The 26,549-nt window shown below is 50.2% G+C and overlaps 1 protein-coding gene across 2 annotated transcripts in view; it reads right to left on the bottom strand.

Moving 5' to 3' along the window:
• Positions 1–20,984, bottom strand: part of Creb3l1 (cAMP responsive element binding protein 3 like 1) — a 41,260-nt gene extending 20,276 nt beyond the window's left edge. Inside the window, exon 1 of one of the 2 annotated variants that reach the window (XM_051184163.1) lies at positions 20,444–20,984. In XM_051184163.1, coding sequence (XP_051040120.1) covers positions 20,444–20,545 — 102 coding nt within the window. In that variant the 5' untranslated portion in view covers positions 20,546–20,984. The remainder of the gene's footprint in view (positions 1–20,443) is intronic. The other variant, XM_051184164.1, reaches the window with a different exon arrangement.
• Between the last annotated feature and the right edge of the window lie 5,565 nt (positions 20,985–26,549).

Below are 26,549 nucleotides of genomic sequence, written 5' to 3'. Positions count from 1 at the left end.
CACACACACACACACACACACACACACACACACACCTGAGGAGGGGTGCAAACAAACAGACAGGACAAAAGTCACAAATAATGTCTATGAAGGACATGGGTGGACTGGAAATAGACTCAGGCAGCAGAGGTAATGTGACAAGAACCCAAGTCTTGCTGCCCAGCACAGGGAACCTTGGGATCCTTCAGTTCCATCCACCTTGATTAAACTTTCTTTATATGTATGAGTATTTTGCCTATATGTATGTCTGTGTACTTCATGTATGCCCATTGCCCATGGAAGTCTGAAGAGGTCATTTGATCCCCTGGAACTGGAGTTACAGATTATTGTGAGCCCACATACGAGTACTGAGACCCAAACTAGAGTCCTCTGCAAGAGCAGCCAGTGCTCTTTAACTGCTGAGCCCTCTCTCCAGCCTTTCCCACCACCAGGATCTTTGATATAGGCTTGGAACTCACCAAGCTAGCCCTGTTGTAATTTTCCTGTCTCTGCCTCCCTATTCTGAGATCATAGGCATGAGGTACCATGCCCCCTTTAAGGGATCTAACTCAGGTCCTCATGAATGTTATTGATTGAAGTAGGAATAGAGAGAGTCCTGAGTGAATGAAGTCCTGAGTTAAGGTGTATTTTGTCATGGGTGTACCCATGTCGAGGACTTCAAGATCTTAGTTCCATGAGACAATTGACAAGGCTCAAGAGAAAGGGCAACACTTTTATTGTGAGTTCAGGTATGAGAGTTTTGAGTTATTGATGAGTGTAGGCAAAAACTAGTAACTGCAGTTTCCTCCTCCAGATGTGTACAGAGTCTGAGACTGCTCCCTAAGAAACCTACAGAACCCTGGTACCCAGACTAGCTGACTGCCCCCCTGTGCTGTGCATAATAAACACACTGAGATTTCATGTTACAGCAGTAATGGGAGCAGAACCCCATCTGATCCCTCCCAGCTTCACTGTCTGCCTGTCATCTCCTCATTCTCTCTACATCTAGCCCAGGTTTCAGGACACAACTCTTTGTGGTTGAGGCAACTGAATTATTATTCTCCAACTCATTACCTGACTGCTTTTTATTTTTATGTAAATTAGCATATGTATATGAGTGCTTTGTCTGCATGCATGTGCATGCACTGTGTACCTGCCTGGTGTCCTTGAAGAAGGTGCCAGGAGAGGGCTTTGGGTCCCTTGGAACTGGAGTTACAGACAGTTGCTAGCTCCCATATGGATCCTGAGAATCAAACTGGGGTCCTCTGCAAGAGCAACAAGTACTCTTAACTGCTGAGCCCTCTCTTTAGCCCTCCTGTCTGTCTTTTTTTGTTATGTAGTCCAGGCTGGCTTCAAACTCATGATCTTCCTGTCTGAGTCTCTTGAGTTTCAGAGTTTCAGGCACCTACCACACCTGCCCAAGCTGTGCTTTATCCGGAGCATGGCTGTGGAGCCATCTCACTGAGGTTTGAGTCCTGGCCTGCAACCTTCCAGCTGTTGACTCGGTCTGTGTAAGCTGCAAGTGGTGACTCACTAATGGGTTATGAAATCAATTTAGTGGGTCATGACCAAAACTTAAAAAATATACTTAGAAAAAATTTCCTTAACACACAATAATTGTACATATCTACGGGGCAGATTTTGACATTTAATTACATGTGCCAAAGCACAATCCACAAATTGGGTTAATGGGACATATCCATCACCTTAAACACATCCTTTTTTTTTTTTTGAGCATTGAAAATACTGTCTGCTAGCTATTTTGATGTATATAATTAATCATAGTCAACCACAGCTACACCACTGTGCTATAAAACATTAGATCCCACTCCTTTGTCACTGTATGCCAGTCCCCATGGCCCACTCTCCCCAGCCCCCTGTTTTCCCTGCCAGTCCAAGCCACTGGCAACCACTATTCTGCTTTCTGTTTCCACCAATCAGCTCTTTAAGCTTCTACATATAGATAAAAGCATGGTTTTAATTTTCATCTGGGGTGTTGTGTATGCTAAACATGTGCTTCATAAGATCTAAATTACATAAACTGGCCCCCTCTCCATGTGGGCATTTCAGAACATAATTTAAGAAAAAATAGTGCTGAATAAAATACAAAATAAGGAGAAAATATTAGACTGCATCACACATAAAAAGGTTGGTGAAATATTAATCTCAGCTATGCATATACTTGGTAAAGATGTCAAATTCCTTTCTCAGAAATAAACAGATAAAAACTTTGATAGTGATTATGGGAAGTTAGTTAACTCATGTTTTAACCTCCTCTGTATATAATGGGACTGATAATAGTTTCCACTTGCTAAGGTTATTGTGGGAATAAAGCTACATATGCATAAAGGTTTAGGACAGTCCCTCAAATTGTCATAAGTCAATAAAGGTCACATCATTAATATAACACTCCAGGGTCAACACATAGTAAATGCTTTCCCCCCCTTGATGAGTCATAGATGTGGGACACAGTGTGACCATTGTTCATGAGTGCTTTTGTGGGATGGCTGAATGAGAAGGGGTGGGGGCTGCTTCAGGCTCTGTATTGCCTGACAGCAAAGCGCTGTCTCTATGGGGTTGGCTCCATGCTCAGAGTCATCAACTTTCTGTGTCCTGAACTGTTAGGAGCCTGGCCCCCCAGAGGCAGGGATGGCCAGTGCCTTCTGCTTCAGGTTAAGGCTCAGCACCAGATGAGCTGTCTTTGAAGAGCCAGGAAGGAATGAGCAAGGGTTGCAACCATGCAGACTTGTTTTAAACTCTTAGCTCCATTACCTGCTGATTAAAAAAAAAAAAAAAAAAAAAAAATTTCTGTGTCTCAGTTTCCTCATCCAGAAGTGGAAAATATAGTTCCTGCCCTACAGCATTGCCACGGAGGTCAAGCGTGGTCAGTACTCACGTCGTATGATTATGAGAATAAAACAAGGGAATATACATGAAGCACTCACAACAGCACTTGGTGGGTAAACAGCAGCCTCTCAATGCTGAGGTTGAGCTCAGAGTCTATAGAGGAAGCTGGTTTGAGTTTCTCCCCTGAACAAGTGTGATGAGAGACTCCAGGACCAAACGAGTCCGGAGACGCCATTGGTATATTCTGCAGAACCACCTCTGTTCTCCTAGGAATCGTCATTTAAAATTTTTGTTTTTATTTAAATCTTCCAGAGTGCTTTCATATATCCTCCACCCTCTCTGTAACCTACGATGGCCTTGATTTTCTGATCCTTTTGCCTCCATGAAGTGCTGGGGATGGAACCCAAGGTCCTGTGCATTCTGGGCAGCCAACCTCATCAACTGAGCCATGACCCCACCCTTGGCTTCATTTCCTTTAAGCGGCACCATTCCCCAAGGAGCAAAGGGATTGCTTTGTATTTGAACAATAGGGAATCTGGGACCCGGGAGCTAGACAAAACCAGAAATTGACCATGGTCCCTCACTGTCCAGATCATCTCCAGTTACCACACACCTCTCCCTGTTTGGAAATAGCCTGGCTGCTGCTGGACTGTGTACTCCAGAAGGCGGGCCTGTGCCCTGCCCACCTGCTAGATATTCATCCGATAGTGGTGTAGGGGCAAAGCCTTGTGTCTCAGAGCAAGGCCACTAGTGTACTAAATGTTCAGGAGCGCCTGGGTGCTGCGGTAAAAGAAATCAGGGACTGAACATGTCTCCACAACAACCGAGAATACGGACAGAAACGCTTTAGGATGGTCTATGCTCCTTACCAACAAACACCCCCTCCCCCCCCAGTCAGCACTGAGCGGTCTACATCTGCGGCAGAATCAGGGCCGGCCAGCTGGGGGCGCTTCCTTCCAGTCGAACTCGGTGTGCGTGGGGAACTTTCTCCAAGGCTGCGGTGGGGCCCAGGGGAGGGGGTTGCGCAGAGCTGGAAGAGCCGTGAGTCAGCGGCTACAGTATTTCTGCAGCAGCTGCTCCGCAGGCGATAAGGGTTTGCCAAGCCCCTTCCCGGGGGCCTGAGAGAGGAGAGCCAGCACCCTGCAGTCTAGGATAGGGGGTCCCTGAAGTTTCAGTTTCAGGAAGATGAACGAAAATGACCTTTGGGGATACCCAAAGAAATTTGCAAAGGGGCCTCAGTCAGCCGGGTGTTATGAGGCGCCCCCACCCCACCTGCTACAAACAGCAGCCAAAGCTCAGCAGGCTGGAGCTTCCCGAGTGGTGGGAGCCAAGTGGAAGAGGAGGGCAGCCAAGGGGCAGGCAGGGTGGGGTGGAGGACGCTCCCGCGTTCAGTCCTCCTTGCCCAGGGTTCCTGGAGTGCTGGGAGGATGGTGGTCGTGTCACATCGCACCTAGACTTATCTGCCTCTCGTGGGAGCATGCCACCAGTAGTGCTCAATGAATACTGTAGCCTATTTGATGTCTGGTCTCTCTGACATAAAGGTCAGTTATGGTTCGAGACAGCAGGAAGCAGACAACCTGAGAAAGTTAATGGTCCATGTCACTCAACCCATTTTACTAACTAGAAAGGTCCAGAGAGAGGAAGCCTTACTCACAATCACACGTGAGTAGTCAATATTTCGGGCGGGGGTCTCCGCAGCTCTGGGACTGCGCCGAGGGGAAGGAGTTCCCCTTGTGTTCTCCAATCACCTCCCTCCATCCCCGTAAAGCTCTCTCTAGAGATTTCAGACTTCCCCAGCTCTGGCCTTAGTCGCTCTCTCTCGCTATCCAGCCCCCAGCTAACACAGACACAGAAGAATCAGATTTAGACAGTCTGGTGGGAATTGGGGGTGGAGCTGGGGGAAAAAGGCCGGTGGTCAGGAGTTCATAGACCGTCTCATGCCAGAGTTTGGAAGGGGGGGCAGAGTTCTGTTAGGGTGGGCAGCCTTCAGGGACGCCTTTTTATACAGGCAACGGGGGTGGGAAGCCAGGGAAGGAGACATTTCCCTCCTCCGTAAAGACTTTTTCCTACACTTGTGCCAATATCAGCTCCTTCTCGGCCGCCACGCGCAGCCGGCCGGCTCTGCTCTCTGGAAGGAGAGGTCCCCAGCCCTTGGCTCTCAGGCTCTCATCCCGCCTCCCCGGCTGCTGCGCCTCCCCTTGGCGCAGCAGCTCAACCGCCCACCCTTTAAATTTTAGCTGTGGATAAGGGGTCCAGCTTGCCCCGCGTTGCAGTTACGTGGCTAAACTGGCCTCTTGCCCTCCCACCCTCACGGGAATCTCGCTTGCTCATTGGTGAGAGAGGATAAGTTCCTGGCCAATGAAAGGAAACGGCGAGCCACCGCCCGCCTGGCCCAGATCGCGGCTGCGCAGAGCAGGGTTCCAGACCGGGAAACCTGCTTGTGGGGCGGTGGGGAAGTACAGCCTGTTCCTGGTCTGTGATTGGGGCAGAGCGGAGATGGCAATTCCGCGGTATCCGGAGACCCTAATCAGTCGCGTGGCCTCCCGTGACCAGAGGCGAATGGAGAGAGAGCAACTCACTTCTAGCTCTGCCCCACCCCCCTCTTCCAGTAATCTTACCATTGGTTGGCGCGGAGGGACCACACGGCCTCAGCCCCTGGTGTAAGAGGGACGTTCCCAGGGTTGTACAGAATAAGCTCTTGATCCTTTCCGAGACCCTTTCCTTAACCTTTCCACAGGGGTCAGGGCAGACAGAAAAGATATTTGGGCTCAGTGGCCGGCTGGAGTATGCGTGCTAACTGCCACTTGTGGGCCCCTTCCCCCAAGCCCCTTGTCCTCTGACGCCTGCACCCCACTCTTGGTTTCTACCCCAACACCTGGTCCAGACAGACTGAGTCTGTGCTGGGTAGGAGAGACCTAAATTGGTCCAGACTGAGCTATGGGACCGGGGGTAGGGGAAATCCCCAGCGAACATTTCTTCTGAGAGACTGAGCTCTGGGAAGAGAAGGGAGGAGAATTCTTTCACATTTCCCTCTTTCTCTTCCCCGGGGAGGGCTGCTGTGGCAGATGCCTCTTGTCCCCTAACACACTGACCCATACATTCCCGGATGGTTACTTAGCTAGTGACCACTAGATAATTGCCTCCATTTCTAGCCGAAGGGCCACCGCTGTGAGTCACCGCTGTGTCCAGTGTGGATGGAAGCTGGGTGAGGGGGCACACAAACAAGACTGTAGAGAGGGGAAGTGGGCTCCTGGGTTCCCAGTTGTCAGGAGATCTCTTTGCCCTTAAGCATCACCATCCAGGTCTTTGGGGACCCTAACAGACTCAGAACTTGTCTACAAGAGGTAGGCTTTTGGCTGCCCGGCAAAAGGAAATAGACATCGGGCCCAAATTCAGGAAACCCCAGATGGAGACCTATCTACTTGACTGTGTTCTGAGGTCCAGGCAAGGTTAGGTGGATTGCTCAGATTTCTACTGGGTTCTACTGAAGTAAGGTGTTAGGGGCAGAAGGAAGAGTCAGCTTGTCTTTGTCTAGCCTCTCTGGGCCTAGAAGGGGTAAAGCTTTCCTGGAGCCCTCCTGGCAGGTGTGAGAGTTACAGGGAGTATGTACGTCTAATTAACCTCACTATCAACCTTTTTCCTACAAGTCAAGGAAGGAGAGTGCTGAGTTGTTCTGTTTTTCCATTATTTACCTATTAACCATACAACATAAGCCCAAATAAAAAGGAATGCTTCTGTAAGTGCATGTGTGCACATGTCTACACCTGTTTATATGTGCGTTACAACACAGACCTGGCCAGTGGGGCGGGGGGAGGTCCACCCAGCAAATCTCCATTTCTCTGACATGACACAATGAGAGATGCAGACCACCCCATGCCCACAACCTATGTTTTGCACAGGGTCTACTATATGTACACTACCACCACCCCTGATAGTGTACATAAGTGTACACTATCAGGCAGTAACAGAAGCTCAGTGAGGACATTTATAAGGTTTATTAGAGAGCCATCTAAAGGGCTTAGGATGTGGCTCAGGGTTAGAGCATTTAAGTGTGCATGAGGCCCTGGACTCAGTCACCAGTACCGCAAAACCACCAAAGACCAGGTGTGGCAATGCATGCCTTTAATAGCAGCACCTGGGAGGCAGAGGCAGGTGGATCTCTGTGAGTTTAGTTAATCAGGGTTACATAGGGAGACCTAGGTAAAAAACGAAATCAATAAAAAACACAACAGAAGAAACTCACCCATGTGAAGGCATCCCATAGACACTTGGCCACATGCCACAGCTCACATGTTCCCAAGCCTAATACACTAGGCCATGTGCCTGAGATGAGCAAATCATGTGAGCCCAAGCAAGAGAAGATTTGGGAGTCCCAGCTTTGTTTGGGGCTGGGACGATAACAGCTGGGATTGGAGGAGTGGCATGGCTTCTTCCCATGCCAGTGTATGGGGGGGGGGAGAGTGGGTAAGCCGGCACCCCGTGCAGGCTACTTCTATGCCAAGCAAGGTTCTAGAAGGGCATATACCGCTTCTGCAGTCCCAAGCCTGGTAGTCTAGTCACATACTTTTCCCTCCTGTCACCAGTAAACCTGCCCTGGTTAGGCCACATGTCCCTCAGGTTCCCAGTCAAACCCCTGTCATCTGAGAAGGCAGTCCCTTGCTGTGGCCCAACTCTGATGTGGGTGCCAGGCACCGTCTGTGCAGGAGGAAGCTATGGCAGTGAGTGACACTGCTCAGGGTTCAGATTAGCATTAGCTGTGACTGGCACCACTGAGGGATAGTGGCTGGTGGTCTGGCTGCTGGAGGGGCTGGTCCATACGCACTAGCCAGAGGATGCCTTCGGGACAGCTCAGGACACTGAAAACCAAGCACTGGAGTCGGCACTGGGGACCTCTGGAGAATAAAGGCACGCAGTCACCCTCATTACTCATCACACACACCTTCATCCAGCCTTTGCTGAACCCTTACTGTGTTCAGTTCTGCAAGCAGGCCAACTTCCCATTCAAGAGACTTTCTGACATGGAAGTAGGTCCATATTTGGAAGTGAGGTCACTTTTCTAGAGTTGTGATCTCCTAAACCCTAAAACAACCATTTTATTCCCCTGCTCATTATCCATCCATAACTCCCAAGTGCCCTTGGAATAGAGTCTAAATTCCATAGGGTAGCTTGGAATGATCCATTCACATTGTTCTTGACTAGCTGTGTCTAATCCTTCCCTTGTCCCCTTTTCAGACCAAGTCTTGCTATGTAGTCCAGGATGACCTCAAACTTGTAATCCGCCTGTCTCAGCCTCCCAAGTGTTGAGATTATAGGCATGGGTTACTGTGCTCAGCCTGCTGGGCTCAGTTCTTTGGGTGTATCCAATGCCTTGCTTGCAGGTGACTAGCTGAGTGGGTGAATGAAGGCATGTGTCAACAAGCTAATGGACTGAGGCCCCTTCCACTACAGTACAGCATCCAGGAATGAATGTCCCAAATTCTGCTCTGCTGCCAGCCCTCTCCTGCTCCAGGCAGAGTTTCCATTGGCCTGAACTCCCTCCTTGGGTTCCTCCCTAGGGGAAGCGGTGGTGGTGTGCTATACCCATTTTTTTCACATTGTTCTGGCCTAAGGCCTTTTTGTGTTTAAGCCAAGACAGACCAGTTATGTAGGGTGCACAGACCCTACTCAGTGTTGGAGAGGCAGTCCTCGGGTGTAGGCCAGGTCTATGAGTATATATGGGCCCTGATGGTCAGATAGCTGGATCTGCACTTTTTGGTCCTTGACCAGCTGGAAGATCTTCTAGGCTGGAGCTTAGCACTTGGCTGTGGCTGCAATTCTCCTGGCCTCTTCCCCCTCCTCGGCACACTCATTCTTCAGCTTCTGGCTTCCCCAAGGCCCAGCCTGTCTGAGTTGTCCTCAGGTTTTATTTTTGGAACAAGTAGCATTTTCTCTCCTTATATCCTCCCTTCCTTCTGGGAAGGTGTGGGACCCTTGGGTTCTCCTGGGAATTAGGCTATGGCTTCAGTGTTGGGGTTTTGGACTTCTCTAGGTCTTCAAGGGGGGACTAAGTGGTACCCAAGCCAGCTGCCCTGCCTTCTTTCCCCACCCAGTGTGTGACTAATGCCTACCCCTGTCCTTCTTGAAGAGCATTGCTCTAGCCAAAAGAAATAATTTGAAGCATCATAAGGCCCACCTCTTATTATTGTCAGGGTGATGCAGCTCAGGGGTTATGTACAGGGAGGCAGACAGGCCTTATCTGCTATGTGCTGTGTAGCCTGTGCCAGGTACTTCTCCTGAAGCAGGGGTACTTCTATCTACAGCACCAGGTTGCTAGGAGAAGTGAAGGAGAAAACATCTGTAAAGCGCTTTCAACAGTGCAGGGAATACCAAAGATGCTCATTCAACATAGCCATGGCAGGCGAATAAAATGGAGGGGCAGGGATGGAGTGGACTTGCTCAGGGTCACACAGCTCAAGGCAAGCCACCGAGTGCAGCATTAGACATCTCTCTCTTCCTCCCAAGGAGAAGGGAGAGACTGACATCAAGAAAGGGCTTCCTTCCTTCATTCCTCCCTCTCTCCCTTCCTCCCTCCTTCTTTTTCTTCCTCCCTCCCTCTCTCTCTCCTCTCCTTTCTTTTTTTCCAGACACCGTTTCCCTGTGTAGCATTGGCTGTCCTAGAACTCACTTTGTAGACCAGGCTGGCCTCGAACTCACAGAGATCTGCCTGCCTCTGCCTCCTGAGTGCTGAGATTAAAGGCATGGGCCACCACTGCCAGTGGAAGGACTTTCTTGAATCAGTCGGATGGTCCTCAGCCCCCTCGGTGGCCCCCTAGCACCTTAGTCAGGCCAACTCTTCCCTCTATTGCACCAGGGGACTTCCTTGCTCTCTGAGTGCTGGGGTCTTGGATCAGAGGGGCCCCAGAACTCAGTCTCATGGACTCCAGGCCAGTAGGACTCTGTGAAGGGTGGGGAGTGTGGGTCCTGCCTGACATCAGAGTCAAGAAACTGGAGCAGCTCTCAGGCCAGCTGGGGCTCTTCCAGCTCAGCCAGATGTCTCAGGAATGTGCTGAGCTGGGAACTACCTCTCAGCTTCTCTTACCACCCCCACCCCTCATCCTGCATCTGCTTGCTGGGGCTAGGCCTCAGCCCCACGCCTGCCCTTTCTCATCCTTTTCTGGAGAGCCTGGCATCCCTCTGATCCTCTCACCACAGTTCAGCCCCTAGTCTTCTTCGGGGGTTGTCAAAGGCAAGGGTTCTTTTCTCCACAGACCCCCATGGGTTGGGTTGACCTTATGGGAGCCCAGGCTGTCTGGGAGGGGAAACTTCTGAGTGGATACAGCATGCCAGACCCCAAATGTGGAACTGATTTGCAGTGCTGGAGAGAGAGGGGTGAAGGGAGAGGGTAGGGCTGGGCGTCCTCTCTGGAGAAGATCTCTGGGCATCTTGTCCCAGCTGAGGGCTGGGAGAGCCAATGGGGTGGTGTGCCAGGCTGGGCTTGGCTCAAGAATGGGATTCAGATCCTTCAAGTCCCCTGGGCTTCACAGGGACATGCTTTGTCAAACATTGGGGGGGGGGGAGGGGGAATCACTGAGTTATTGGACAGTATAGATGAACGCCATTAGAGTCTTGGGTTGGGCCAAGAGACAGGGCATGGCTTGGGAGTGACCCCAGCCCTAAAGAGAGATGGCTTGTCTCCCTTCAAGAGCAGAGCTGTCTTGGGTCCTGGTGTTGTGATGAAAGGGCCAAAGGAACTAGGGACTGGTGCTCCTGCCCCAGGGGGAGAGTCACATCAGGTCACAGGGGTGGGAGTGGGACTGTGATTGCTGGAGAGGTGAAGGACCAAGCTCGCTGCTGCCGCCTGCTTTGTTTGGGAAAGCCCACTGCTCTGTCTCCTCTGGAGGAAAACCCCTGACCATTCACACAGGTTGACAGCTAAGATGCTCTAATGGACTCTAGACCTCCTGACACTAAGAAAGGTCAGAGCTGCTGATGTCACTGGCTCCCTGCATCCTGCTGAAAAACAAAACAAAAACAACAATGGGGAAAAACAAAAACAAACAAACAAACACAGAAAAACAAACACAAAACCCTGGCAGCTCCCCAGCACCGTATCAAAGGTTTAAGCTAGTAAGATCGTCACTTCCTTTGCTTATGCCTGGAATGTCTTCGTATCTTCTCATCCCCACTCCTCCCATCCTCTAAGACCCAACACACATGCTGCTTCCTCCAGGAAACCTGTCTGGATCATTTAGCTCCAAGAATTCTTTCTTCTGTGCTACCAGCATGCAAGCTGCCGGCTACTGATTAATGCCATGTCTTGAACTCTTGCACAATGGGATCCAAGTCTCCTTCTAAGCAGAACCCCCGAGCATGGGACCCTCACGGTACAGTTGACAATAATAATAATGGCGAACATGTATGTGCCAGACTCTGTTCTGCTTCTTTGCCTTCAGGGTCTCATTTAAGCTTCAGGAAACAAAGTAGGTACTATTAGAGCCTTCTATTATAAACCAGGAAACCAAGGCACACACAGAGAGAAGCAATCCCCAGCTTCATGCTGCTCAAGTCACATTTGAACTCAGCCCTGACTCCAGAGCCTGTGTTCTCAGGGTCTGTGACATCACTGGCTGCTGGTGGAATGGAAGGAGGGATCCTGCTGCCCCTGCACCATGCCTGGCACAGCTTGTCCAAACCTGGGTGCAAAATATGGGTCTCTGCTCCAGACATGGAGGCCCCACCCAGGGTCCCAGCTTTGTTTCTTCCCTGGCTATGTATATCCTGATACATAGAAACACAGAGTTCTGTGGGGAGCTGGGCTTAACCCAAAGAAAAGATCTTCTATGGAGGTCTGGTAGTGCAGGCCTGTGAGGCAGAAGGATCACACATTCAGGGTCCACACGAATTATAGAGTGAGTTCAAGGCTAGCCTGAACAACTTAGAGAGACCTGCTCTTAAAATTTTAAAAAGGAAAAAGAGGACCAAGGATATAGCTGAACAGCAGAACACTTGTCTAGCATGAGCAGAGCCCTGCGTCCAATCTTCAGTTCATATATGAAAAAGGTTTCCACATACAACTGGGAAGGTGGGTTGCTCTCCCAGGGTAGTGGCCAAGTGCTAACATCTTTCTTTTCAGACAATAACAACAATCAGTGACAGCAGCAGTGTTCCGCAGAGAGCGTATTGTGCACCAGGCTCTGTGCTATGTCCTCTTCGAGAATTCTTAGTTGAGGGCCAGTAAGAGGGCTGAGCTGGTAAGGGTGCTTGATGCCAAACCTAACAACTCAAGTTGGATCCCTGGATTCTACACAATATAAAGAGGGAACTGACACTAGCTCTTTGCAGACCTTCACAAGGCACACACACACATATACCAGAGAGAGATGGGGGGGAAGGGGGAGGGGGAGAGGGAGAAGAGGGAAAGAGGGAGAGGAGGAGAGAGAAAGGGGGAGGGAGAGAGGGAGGGACTGAGAGGAAGAGAGAGAGAGGAAAAGAGTCTAGTTGAGAACCCACTTGTGTGTGAAGGAGTCAGGAACGTGCTCTGGCAGCTGAGGACAGCCAAGCTTGTTCCTAGAGCTAAGCACTGCTGAAGCTGACCATGGATGGTCATCCCACCCTCACCGCAGGCACAGCCCAGCTGCCCAGGGCCTGCCCAGCGTTCTGCCACCGGATTTTGGCCCTGCTGTTTACATAGATTGGGCTTTATCACCAGCCCCCAGTCTGAGAGCTTTTGGGGTTTGGATCTCCTGTCCAAGTGAGTAGATCTGAGAGTTCCACTTGCTTCTTACCCAAACTCATGCAGTTTTGGAAACCAAATGTTTCTAAAGGTGGCTGATAGATTCCCAGGTGTCTATTTCTATTATACTATAGAGTTCACAAACATGTATTACTTATATTCTAGTATTTTACATTAGGAAAAGTCATCAGGGGCCTGGGAGATAGCTTAGTAGATAAAATACTTGCTGTACAAGAATGAAGACCAGAAGTTGAGATCTCCTACAGTACATTAAAGTGAGGCAGGCACAGTGGCTAGCCTATAATCCCAGCATTCCAGAGGTGGAGACAAACTCTCTAGCTAGTCTAGGTGGACTGGTGAACTCTGGGTTTGGTAGAAGACCCTGCCTCAGTAACTAAAGTGGAAGGAGGTGGAGGAAGACACCCCATGTCAACATTTGATCCATATATGTATGTTCACACAAGTGTGAACATACATAGATGCACACATGTAGTGCACACACACACGCACACGTGTATACACACACACACACATACACACACACACACACACACAAAACAAAGGTCATCATGATAAAGAAGCTGAGGTGAGACAATGTTCAATACTTGAATGCATACATGCAAGTGTAAATGGATGAATAAAAATATTTTAAAAGAAGGACCATCAAAGCTGGAAGTTTGATGGTGTTTTCTCTCACTATCCATCTAACTACTTATTTCTCCTCCACTGCTACCCTCTCAACCTCTCTTTGCACTAACTTTTCCTCTTACCACCCACTCATCCATTCCCTTACCTTTTTTCCTTTCAATCATTTTTACTCTCTTCTTTCCATCTTCTCCTTATCCATTCACCCATCCATCATTCATTCATCCATCCATCCTTCTCTCCATTCATCCATGCAACCACCCACTCATCCATCTGTCAGCCTATAGTGTAAATAAATATCTTCTAAGCATTATAGCTACAACTACAGAATAGTCAAAATTAATGAAGTCACCCTCTGCTTTCAAGAATCCCTTAGTCTAGTTTAGCAATGAGGAAGTTAAGGACCAGAAATGGAAAGGTCTTTGCCTAAGATCACACAGTAAACGAAGACATGAGGTGATTGAAGGGTAGGGATGGTTCAGGCAGAGCAGAATGCACAGGAGCAGGCTGAGTATGGCTTTCTTCTACTTGAGCCCTGTAGCCGCTGACTGAGAACCACCTCCCGGCTCTCCAGGAGGGCCTTACGGGCCTGCCTCATGTCTCTGTGCTTTCATTTTTGTTATTCTTTTGGAAGGGGAAGGAGGGAGTGGCTGCTGCTGTCCAGCTGTTATGTCGGACCACACATCCCTGCTCAGATGTGTCAGCCTCTTTTTGAAAGATGAAATGGTTTCTGGGCCAACAGCCAAGGGTCAAGGAAGCATCATTGAATGCTCTGTCCCTGGAGAGCTGGGGGAGAAGCAGACTGAGCCTGGCAACAGGGAAATCCACTCAACTCAAAGTCAAGTTAACCTCATTGATGATATGGTATGTCCAGTTCTAGGGAATCGAGGACCTTGACTTTGCAGGGAAACCACTATTCCCGACACACTTCCTTTGCAGGTCAAGGTTCTGGGCCATGTTCTGCTCCTCCCAGCTTCTGAACCAGACGTTCCCACCTCCACATTTTTCCTGCTCCTGGCTCAGGGTCCTGCCACTGACTGTGGCTTCCCTGGGTCTGTTCAAGGGGGTTATACAGACTTCCAGCCAAAGCAATCTCATAGTCTTGACTCAACTCCACCCAATCTTCCTCCTCCATCCTGGGCCCCCTGGAGTGCTGAGACTTCCAGAAGAACAGCCTGTTCTCCAACATCTGGAACTGGTTTCTTGAGAGAGGTTCAAGGGCAAGCTAGGTCCCTGAGAGAGATGCTCCAGGAGGCCCTGGATATAGGGATTGCAAGAGGTACATGAATGGAGGAGGGGACACAAGGTAGGAGGTGTCCTCTGTGGGTCCTCTAGGGAACAAAGGTACAAGTTTCCAAGGGATTGTGAGAATAGCACTCAGCATGGACATAAAAAGAGGGGATGAGAGGCCTGTCCAGGGGATCCAGCTGTGTCTCTAAAACTCTAGGTATCCATGGTGCCCTAAGGATGGCAGCTGGGGAGAATGTAGGGAGGACCTTTTGGAATCACAACAAAATCTGGACCAGAACAAGTGTGTGTGCAAAGGAACTAGCCCAGCTATTTCTCTCTGTCCTCAGATTCTCTGGAGCACTCTTGCCTGGGAGAGTTGCACATGCTCTCTAAGTCCCTTTTTCCTCATCTCAGAAGATGGGGATGCTGACTGGATGCTCAGGAAAGAGAAGACAGTTGTGCTGCCTGCTGAAATGCTTCTCAATAGCACCTTCACTATCAGGAGTGGGAGACATTGCGGAAACCTTGCAAAACCTCTAACTTGTTCTAAGGCCCCTACAAATGTTTGCTCCATCATGGTATCAACCAGTGTCCATTTTTAGGAAGCAAGTGAAGTCCTGGGTAAATGTATGTTGTTGACATGGCCTTGGCAAGGACTCAAATGCCTCAGCACCATGGGAGTGGCAAAGTCTCCCCCAGGTAAGTTTCAGAGGGATGGCAAAGCCTTCCTTGGGCAGGAGTATGAATATTGATAGTGTGTGCAGAAAATGTCCAGCGTAGATAGTGTGTGCAGAAAATGTCCAGCGTAGATTACTCTACCTGGCTGTTTACAGCCTGAAGACTGTCTTCCTACAAGATTAGCTAAGTCTACCTCCTTATTTGGCTGTACATAATAACTCTACCTCCTTGTTCAGTTGTGTGTAACAACCCTGGCTCCTTATCTGTGAGTATTAACTCTGCTTCCCTGATAACTGTATATAATAAACATGCTGAACTTCCAGGGTACTGCAGTTTCTCCATCAGAGAGCAAACCCATCCAATCCCAGCTTTTCTGTGTCCATGTATCATCATTTCTTCATTTCTTTACTGGTCCAGTTAGGTCAATCTAGGGAGCCATGCAGAGCATGGCATCCATGCTGTCTGTTTCCCAGTTTCTCATTTAGCTATGGGTAGCTGGAGACCTGGGTGGGTCTCCTTCACACAGGCAGCCCTGGGATCTGCCAACATGCCTCTTCAGTACCAAGCCATTGAAGGAATGGGCATGTATATTATTGAATAATAAAAAAGAATGCCTGGTAGACACAGGAAGGCTTAGGGATGGGTAAGGCTTCTGTGGGCATCCCCACCACACTCAGGGTTGGCCAGGTCAGGACCCTGAGGCTCCAGGGCCCCTTCTGGAATTTCCTGCATACCTCTTGAATACTAAGGTCTGGTTGGTTCTCACTGGTTTTTAAAACAGTTTTCCTTTCCCTTAAAAGAATTTTCTTTACAAATACAGTAAATTCTTGACTAGAGCAAAGTCCTCTGTTGTTTGAAGAAATCTGTGCTCCTGCCTCATATTCAGGCTCCATCTCAAGTAAAGTGGAAAGATCTCTGTGTCTGTGGGGCTGGCTCAGCAACAGGTAGCCATCTCCCGTGGGGCGCTCTCAGCTTTATGTGCAGCCTTAACTCTACAAACACACAACTCCATGTTTTACCTAATTTGAAAATGGTAGGTTGGCTTTAACATTATTGTAGAATTTTACTGTAGCCAGTGCCTATTTTGCGTCACAGTGTTATGCTAGGTTTATGGCAATGTGTAAAATATGGTCTCTGCTTTTATGGAACTCTTTCATGGAGGAAATGTATAAAAAGTCAATAAAACAGCTGCAAACTGGGATCCAGGCTGTGAAGAAGCCAAAGGAAGGACAGAGAACAGCAGAGGCCCCAGGCATTTGACCTGAGTAGAGAGCTGGGGTGGGAGGATGTAGAGGCCGGGAGCTGTGAAGCAAAGCATCTCAAATGGTAGGAAGAGCATGTGCAAAGGCCCTGGGGTGGTACTGCTTTTGCAGGTCTAAGAGACCCAGAACAATCTGAAAAACAGAATCAGGGCAACCCAGGCTCAAGTTCTGGCTCAAGAGCCAGAGGTTCAAATTCCCTTTGGGTCAGCTAACTCTAGTCTGTTCTGGACTAGCACCTCCAGGGACCTTGGGCAGAGTATGGCAATGGTTCAAAATAATGATCGCTCTTTAGAAACCATGGCGATGCTCTTTGTAAAGCCCAGAAACAGTGTTGGATGCAGGACTCTGATGGCTGGGAGCAGGTGAGTTTAGCTCCCTCCACTTTTCTCTCTGAAACATAGAGTCTAGGGAGCTGTGGAGATGGCTAAGTCAGTAAAGTCCTTGGCATACAAGCCTGAGGACCTGAGTTCGATTCCCAGAACCCATGTGAAAAGGTAGGTTCAGCGGTGCATAGTTTTAATCACAGTGCAGGAGGTGGGGACAGAAGGATCCCTGGGGCTGGCTAGCCAGACTAGCCTAATTAGTGAGCTCCAGGCCAGTGAGAGATGCTGTCTCAAAAGGAAGATGCTGTTTCTGAGGGGACTGTCTTCTCACCTCCACACACCAAATACGCATCTGCATACCCACTACACACACACACACACACACACACACTCACACACACACACACTTAAAAACACTGGAGCCTGACCTAGACCTCATTCATTCATTCATTCATTCACTCACTCACTCATTCATACATGCATCTGTCAGTGGTTGAACCACACCCTGTACGGAGCTGTTGGGCACTGGAATCAAGGAGACAGATGAAGTCCCAGCTCTGAGGAGCGTGTTTCCTCAAAAGTGGGGGTGGGGGGGGAAGAAAGCAAAAATAAGCAAACCCTGAACTACAAATTCGATACACACACACACACACACACACACACACACACACACACACACACGAGAGAGAGAGAGAGAGAGAGAGAGAGAGAGAGAGAGTGTAGAGGGCTGCAAAAAGCCCACCCACATAGGCACATCCAAACACACATACTTCTCTAATCTCCCCAAATCCTCCACAGGCTGGAGTGGGGGCCTCTTGGCTTTTCGTTTTAGCATTCTCACAGAAGTCAGCATGGGGATCTGGGGAACAGTGATCAGCCTTACCTACCTCCTAAGCCCTTCCTCTGGGCTGTCCTGGGGTCCCCTCATCCCCACACCTGGCCTCCCCAGCTGCTGAGAGGTACATGGGTGTGTTGAGCAAATATCCTTGCAACTTCCTGCTGCTCCCCTCTGAGACAACAGAACCCCCCTCCCTCTGTTCCCCCTCTTCCTCCTCCCCACACCTCCCAGCTGGGGTTTCTCTGGAATCTTGAGTCAGTTCCCTGGAGAGAAAGCAGAGAGATCCCTTTCTCCTGGCCAGAGGAAAGAGATAGGACACACACAGACCCTCTCTCCTCTTGCATGTCCATCCCATTTATCTGTGCCCAGACTCTGTCTTGCACGCACAGGGCCGAAGGGCCATAGTGTGCAATGCAAGAGAGCTCAAGGACTGTAGGAAGACAGAGGATGGAGGAGGAGAAGGCCCGCATCTTTGTGTTCTCAAGGGTGCCTCTAGAGTGGCATAGGCAACACCACAATAGCAGGAGGAGGGCCTCCTTAGAGGCAAGGCAACACCCAGCCACCTATAGGCACACCTGCTAGACTATTCTGTCCCTGTCTCTAGCAGAGGGAGCAAGGTTTTCTCAGCTACAGTCAGGAGAAGCTAGCTTGATCTTTTTGCTTTAGTGCAACAGAGGTACATGGGGTCCCCATGCAGTATTAATGGCCCACAATGGGATTTTTAGGACAGTGAAGACACAACTTTCCATCTTGAGATAGATACATCCTTTCCATCCTCAGCCCCAGGACCGTCTCTCCCTTATGCAGAGTGAAGAGGGAGTTGGGGTGTTTGTTGCTATGGTAAGGAACCTAGGCATGGAAATAGAAGAACCCCCCCCCCAGGACTAGAACTTGCTGAAGGTCACACACAGCTCCCTGCTGAGGACTTCTCACTGCCTCCCCCATCCAGTGCCTGGAAGAAGCCAACTGTGGTCTCTTACTTGCCAGGACTTAAGCTGCATTCACTTTTGCGGTAATCTCACCAAATCCTCAGAACAATGCTACCAAGAGAGATGGTCTCCCATTTCTGACAAGAAAATCAAGGCCCTGAAGAAAATAAGTCATTAGACTGAACCATCCCACTAGCTGCGGCAGAGTATAGCCAGCTCCAGGATTCCCAATTCCTAGCCAGGAGAGGGGCTCTGGAAACCCCTTCTCCACACCTGTCTGACCTTGGGCCAGATAAGGGCAGGAGGGCCCCAGCTGGGCTTGCCCTGCGGAGTCCCATTGCCTATCAGGGCTTCTTCCCTGCATTGAGCAGGGCCCAGAGGAGCAGCTGTGAGCAGGGCAGGCTGTGCAGTTCATTGAGAAGAAAGCCCAGCTCAGACTGCCCCAGCAGTGTCAAGTTTGCAGGAGGCTGCACAGTCCCCTTGGACCTCAAGGAACCTGGCCCCCAACAAACCTCTTTCCCTCTGACCCCCCAAAACTATTGTTTAAACATCTAGTGTCACCCTTAGCAAAAGCATTGGTTCAGCTTTCCTCATTATAGATCGAGAAATAGAGGCCCATGTGGGGAAGAAAGATTGAGGTGTAGCCCAGGCTCACTGGAGAAAAGGGTAAGATGAGGTTACCTATTGCTCCTAAAACAAAAACGTCTCTCCTAGTTCCCTTAATCTGATGTAGGAGACTGAGATTTGAACAGCCTTCCTCAGACAGCAAGGCCTGGAAGACCTGATACCTTATGACTTCCTGGCTGATGGTGACATCAATCAAGCTGCTTGGGACACTCTAGGGCAAGTGCAGGACACCTAAGTCCTTCAAGGACTTGTCCTTTGCCTACTGAAGTTTCTGTTAATGCAGGAGGCGAGTGAACAGGTGGGAACCCCGTGTGCTTGGCCTTCTGGTGAGTGTGGGTGGCAGGGCGTACAACTGTGGTTCATTTCATGGTGGTGGTGGTGGGTTCACATATGATTTTTCAAACAGCCCACATTTCTTCAGGATGGGATCCACTCTCTGCCTTCCCCCAAGACATACCCTTCTCCCACAGCGTCCTGGGGGCTGAGATCTAGTGAACGAGAGGAGGAAAAGAAGAATCTGTTTCTTTAGAAGACAAGAGGAAAGGCGAGAGGAGAGCAACTTCATAGCCCGCGGCAGTCATGAAGCCACAGGGAGAGACAAATTCAGCAGAACCAAAGGGAACTAAGGGACAGGAAGCACAGTGGCCAAGAGATACACTGATAGGAAAAAAAAAAAAGTCTCCTGAAACGTCATCCGGTGCTGCCCTGACCCACCACCTTCAGTTCTCTTCCCGGGAGGTCCTGAGCCTGACTTCACCAGGAGGTCAGAGCAGTGTTCCTCAGTTTCTGGGTCTGGCTCCGTATCTGGGTCTGGCTCAGACCCCCAAGAAGCTTTGGGCCTCTGGTCTGGGAAAGCTCCATTGTGCGCCCCCAAGCGGAGACACAGCCTCAGAGCCACCGAGGCCCTAAAGAGGGCGCAGGACAGAGCTCCTCCACTCTGTGCCCAATCTGGTCCCAGAACTCTGGGATGGGTGGAGGGCGGATGGAAGACTATGGCAGAGTGTGGCGCCCGTGGTGGGGGTGGAGGTGGGGGTAGGGATTAGTGTGTCTTGAGTTCACGTCCGAGGTTCTGGTGGTCCCGACGCTTCCAAGTCCCTTTACCATAGAAGCCAGAGGCTAATGTGTTCTTTAATGAGTTCTCAGAAGTGGGTGGCGTGGGGCGCTAGCTGCGAGCCTAGGCTCTAGGGTCCTGGTCTTAAAGAGGAGGTCAGGGACCTAGTCGCCCCATCCTAAAGCCCTAAGCACGTGTCGGTCCAGGAGACCCTGAGCCGAGCCCCCTCCTTGGCTCTTAGGGATTTTGCGGGGTTACTGGCGCGCCACAGAGAGGGGTGAGAGTTGTGGGCAAAGGGGAACCGAGACCCTTTCGTTCTTACCGCATTGTTGAGAAAATCCGACTCGTTCAGGTCTCCCAAGTCCAGGAAGCTGGATCCCGGGAACAGCCTGTCGGCCGGGAAGGGTTCCAACACCGCATCCATCGCGCAGGGTTCCAGAAGACCCCCTTCGGGTTGCGCTTCCCTCACTCCAGGGCAGCGGCGATCCCCGCACCAAGCTGCGGCTGGGCCGGGCAGGCGGCCCGGGGGGCAGGTCCCGGCGAGCCCCGGGGGAGGAGCGGCGGGGGTGGCGCGGGTCGGGGGCGCTGGGGGGCCTTAGGGCAGAGGCGTCGAACGCACCGTGGGCATTCAGCCGACTCCTCCTCCAGCTCCTCCCGGGGCGCAGCTGGCTTCCATGGGGACCCCGGGGGTGGGGCCGATGCTGGAGGAACCCCCGGGCCGGGTGGGAACCGGGGGTGGGGGAGCTCAATGCTCCCCCGAGACTGGGTGGCCGCCGGGTAGCAGCTATCTCTCTGGGTCTCTTCCTAGGCACAGCTTCTGTCACTTTCCTGGGTCTGAAACCTGGAACCCGGGACTGGTTAGCCCAGCTGGCCGAGGCGCCACGCCCCCACATCAATATTCACGATAACTCAATATTAATGAGTAGGGGGCGTGGCTGTGGCGTAGTCTCCCCTCTTTTAAAGAGACACGTTTTAGTTAGACTTCCTTGACAGGCTCAGCTTTCTGAACACTCAAATAAGAGGATAGAGGCAAAACTATCTTGGAAATTGTAAGCTTCGTGAAGCCTGGGTGGCTTGTGAAGGCTTCACAAACAGCCACGATTCCATAAACTGAAGACTGACTAGGAAGCTAAGTTGTTGTTCTTTTCCTCTTCTTTTTCCTCTCCTCCTCCTTCTTTCTTCTCCTTCTCCTCTCCTCAGTTTTTCTTCTTCTCTTTTTGAACTAGACTCTCTCCCTGTAGCCCTGGCTGACCTGGAACATTTTCTGTAGGCCAGATTGGTCTCGAGCTTGCAGAGACCTTCTTGCCTCTGCATGTATATCACCATGCTGAGCCTTTTCCAGCTTGGTACTATACCCTGAACCAAATCAAAGGCAGGAAACTTGTCAAATTCCCCCTGAGGCTGGAGAGATGACTCAGGACGGGAAAGAGAGCTTACTGCTCTTCCAGAGGACTAAGTTCCATTCCCAGGACTCACAAAATGTCTTTCCACATTGGGGATTACACACACACACACACACACACACACACACACACACACACACACACCCCTTTCTTTTTGTGGGGCTGGATCTCCTGTAGCCCCAGCTGGGATATAGGTGTGAATTACCACACACAGCTTTTTTCTTTTTGTTTTTGGGACAGGGTTTCTCTGTGTAGCTTTGGCTGTCCTGGAACTCACTCTGTAGACCAGGCTGACCTCAGACTCAGAGACCCCTCTGCCTCTGCCTTCCAAATGCTAAGATTAAAGGCCTATGCCACCAGTGCCCAATAACACACCCAGTTTTATGTAGTGCTGGAGATTACATTTGGGGCCTTCTGCCTCTCTGCAATTGAACCACACCTCAATTCCCACCTTGCAGCTTCTTTTTTTCTTTATCACCAAGCCCTCAGCTTCCATGTTTCCTTCCCCAGGAAGCCTTCCTTGAAGTCCCACATGGGAGCAGTAACCACCCTTATGCATACTCAGGACATGGGCGCTCCCAACCTTGCTGGACTCCAAAACCCCTCAGAACAAACAGGAAACTCAGCTGTCCTGCAGGCAGAGGGGCAGCCTGAACAGCAAGGGATAAGTGGGGGTCTCTCAGCTATCATTAAGCCTCTATATTTCTTCAGAGCAGGGTGTTGGAGGATGTGGGAGTTTGGTGAGTCAATGTGCCTGTCCAGTCACCTGACACTTGGGCCCCTTGGACTCATTACTTGAGTAGCCTGTTGCTTCGACAACTTAATCTCTTAAAAGGGCTGATAAACAATCTCTCAGCACCTGAATAAGGAAAGTGGCTCAGAAAGGCACTCCCTTGAGGGCTGGGACCACTGTTTCCTGCCCAGAGTCATGGGCAGGGATTATGTGTGTCCTCCTTGTTTGAGTGTTTAGCTCCGGACCTAAAAGGCCTTTAAGAAGCAGAGAGAGATATTATTGCTGAAAATCACCAGCTGAGACCAAATCTGTTTGCTAGCCAAGAACTGGTATACAGGCAAGTGACTTTTCTAGACTCCCATCTTATGACCAAGATGACACACATAGCTCTGGAGAGTGAAGTTATAACCAGGCCTATTGAGTGACTGTTGGCTTCAAGGCTTCCTACAGAGTTTGTTCCTGAGAAACTGGCCTCAGAGCCCACGCTCCAGGGACCTGCTCATTTCCAAAGCCACTCTGAAAAGTTAGATTGAGCCCAAAAGAAATCAGTCCTACCCAGAGTGGTGGATAGTTAGTGGGGTCTTGGGTCAATTGAATATTACTACAACAGGAGTAACTGACCCTTTTCAGGAGAAGGGAAGTCGTCCCTGTCTGGGTAGACAACTGTCTCTCATGCGTGGGTCTGTGGCAGCAGGTGTCTGAAGTCCTGGATCTTGAGCCAGAATCCCTATGGGCTCCCAGGAGGGGCAGAAGTGTCCCTCTGCTTGAGGTTGGCTGGAAGTTGTGCCGGTGTTCCCCCCAGCCTGCTCTGTAATTAGAGACATAGGTACCATTTAAGTGATTGGGGAAGATTATATAGTTTTAGATAAGTAGGATTAAAGTGCCCTGTCTCTCCTTATTCTTATCCAGGTGAACACCCCAGGAAACCATTGAAAATAATCCTGGGGAGGCTTTCTGGTTCCAGCAGCTCCAGTGGGGTCTGAGAAGCAAGGTCTGGATGCAAAGTGGGAAGGGGGAGTAAGAAGAGAAGGGTAAGCAGAGCCTAGAAGGATAAGCATAGCTTCCTGGAATAAAAGGAATGGCAGAGTCCAGCACAGATAAGGGTGCCTGGCCATTCACACACGTCCTATGAGTGTCATCAAGGGTTTACTAATAGCCCCTAGTCTAGGTACTTGAGACCCATGGGATGCAGTCTTAAGAGACATTGCAAAGAACTGTGAAGAAGTAAGGGTTCACCATGACCGTGTGGGTAAGGATGATCTCTCTGAGCAGTGTAGACTGGGAGCCTCATCATGAATTTAGGGCATTGGAAGGAAAATCTCCAGGTACTGGGAGAACAGGATGCAGCAGAGAAAGAAAGGGTTGATGGGATGGGGCGGGCAATGGTGAACATGGAACCCCACGATGGACGCAAACCTCTTTTGCTCATTACACTGATGCTGAGGTTCTAGTCGATTATGACCGTTCTGAGGGCAGCCCCTTCCTCCCCCATGGCAGTCCAGTGAGGGGGTGGTCAGAAGCACATCTCTGTTATCCTGGGTGGACCCCAGAGCCTGTGAGTGCTAGGTGAGCCCTTTACCACTGAGCTCAGCTCAGCTCCTCCCATAGAGGGCCTGGCTGCTGCCCTGCAACAGAGCAGTGCTGACTGTGAAGCAAAAGCCTCCTGCATAATGACATCTCCACACAGTTGGTGACAGTGATGCACAGGAGGAAAGGGCAAAGATAAGCCTCCTAACTGTCCCGGACACTGAAAGTCAGGTGCAGAGTGAGACTCTTGCCAGGCTGAATGTGTGTGTGTGTGTGTGTGTGTGTGTGTGTGTGTGTGTGTGCACATGTGTGTTGTCATACAGGTACTCTAGAGTGTCACTATCCTTCACTGAGCTTCAGGTTCTACATGCAGAAATGGGGGGCAAAGCTCTAATGTCTCTGAGGGTCTTTCTAGGGTCTTCTAAATGGGGATCTGGGAACCCAGATGGCTAAGCCAAGCCTGGCCCTCAGACTGCTAGGTACTCTGGCTTCTTTCTAGACTCCTACCAGGAGCAATCTGGAGGGTGGAAAGCGGGTGTTTACTCGAGACTGGCAGGCCTTGGGTGGTGGTGAGAAGGTCACCCAAAGTAAACCTGCCTTGTTTGCCTGGATCATAAAGGAAAAACGTCTTGGCACACTTGAGCAGGAACTTCTGGGGAATGAAAACATATTCATCCTGGAGATTAGGCTGACTTCCGGGGTGCAGATGGGGGCCCTTTGTTCTCTGTGGTTCCCTAGAATGGGTTGCATGGCTGTTCTTCCCCTGTTCTCTATAGGGGCTTGAATTGGAGCTTCAGCCTGGCACCCTGCCTGGAAGGGAGAGTGACTTCCAACCCTGGCTGTCATTCATCTTAGGGTTCCCTTCTCCACTCTCCTGCCCTCTCTCCATCCTGACCTACACATTCCCCTGACATTTACTGACGTCTTCCTCTGTGCCAGGCACGAAGTATATTAGCTGTGTTATTTGGTTTAATTCTTGGGACAACCTTGTAAGACAAGTTCTGAGGTTTTCTGATTCTGGCTTACCTGTTTCTTTGCACATGTTAACACCTGTGAAGTCTTTTAACTGGTGACATCACAGTTTGGTGGGTGGAGGATTTCCCTAATAATGTATAAAAGATAACGGTGATTCATAATACTACCACCTTAGATTCAGGGAAACAAGGTATTGTCACCATACTTAGTGTGCAGATGAGGAAGCAAGCCCCAGGGAGTTTATTTTCCTTTTTTCACAGGTAACTGGGGCCTAGGGCCATGGCTGGTTTCCCTATCTCAAGAGGGAGAGCTAGGACTGTTAGCCCATGGCTCTTTCCACTCATTCCAGAAGAACTGCATTTGTTCACTGGGGGAAGGTATAAGTTCAGAGGAGAGTGGGCTAGCCTCTTGGGCAGCCAGTGAGCCACAAGCTACTGCTCTGAACAGAAGGATCTGAAAGATAGGTAGGTCTTTTCCCTCTTTTTAAGTCTCTGAAGACTGACATTCTTTAAGAACTAAGAAAACCTTTCCTGGTAACTAGTTTCCCCCTCTTTTTTTTCCTGCTGGATTTCTGCTCTACTATCCCATCTTGGACTGGAGACAAGCCTGCCCCTTGGCCCTCTGTCTGCTTGCTGCCTGGGGATCTGCTCCACCAGCTCCACCCGCTTCCTCTTTGGTCTCCAGCTCTGAATGCACTCTCCCCTGCAACTCCTGGAATCACCTGCACCAACTCTCCTAGACACTGCATAGCCTAGCCCACTTGGCTCAGTCCCTCAAAGACATCCACTCAGACCTCCTGGTTCTTCCAGTCGCCTTACTCTCCAAGTCTAAATTCTAAATTGTTGGAGAGAAAAATCAACAGAGGTTATTTCCTCCTATCCCATAAGGGACACTCCCCTGAAATCCTGCCCCACCTAGGGCTTGCAGAGCAGTAACTGTGGGTCTAAGAGGAAGGGCAAGAGTTTGGAAAGTTGGAGGACCTGCCTCTGCCTGTGATCTCTAACACTGACCAGGTCTCAGTTTCCCCAAACCCTGGTGAGACTGAAGTGGCTTGTAACCAGGAAAATGAGAGGCAATCTCAGGCTCTCAGGTTAAAGGTTTCACTAAAATCCTGTCTAGAAACAGCTTAGCGGGGCCTGTGAGCAGGGCATGTGAAGCCAGTTCTTGCTAGTCTTTCTGCAAGTGTATAATACGGGATGACTCTGGTTTCTGCCAAGAGGGAGGCAATGCTGACTGTGCTCCCTCTCTTCAGAATACAAATATGACCTTGTGTGCAAGGGGTCCTCTGTGCTGTGGTTAGCTGGAAACTCAGCATGCAGCCCATGCTGTGCTGCCACGTGCACACATTGCTGAAAGACAGCCGCGGTCGGAAAGGTGAGCTCCTAAACCTATGTGAAGGGCTTCTGCCATTTTCACGCTTATGCATGTACATTCTTGTGGTGTGTGTGTGTGCATGCACCTGTGTGCACATGCCTATGAAGGAGAATGTACCAGCTCTCACTTCTGTATGCATGCTCCTGCCAGCCTGTGTGGCTACAGATTTGGTTTCCATCTTCTCCCAACATGCATCTGGGCTAGCGGAGACTGAGTGGAATATTAATTGTGCTTTTGCACGTGGCTGGGCTCCATGAATGTGGTGGTCGGAGGAGCAGCCTGGAGCTATGTGGGGAATGAGAGGAAGCCACAGCTTCAGAGCTCCTGGGATTTATGTCTGTACTGAGGTGGAGCAAGGCCCAGGTGGCTGGTGGGTGAGGGTTTCTTGAGACCTAAGATCAGGGGACAGCCAAGTT

The sequence above is a fragment of the Phodopus roborovskii genome, unplaced genomic scaffold (genome assembly GCF_943737965.1).
Source record: "Phodopus roborovskii unplaced genomic scaffold, PHOROB, whole genome shotgun sequence".
NCBI lineage: Eukaryota > Metazoa > Chordata > Mammalia > Rodentia > Cricetidae > Phodopus > Phodopus roborovskii.
This window is presented reverse-complemented; position numbering and strand designations above follow the sequence as displayed.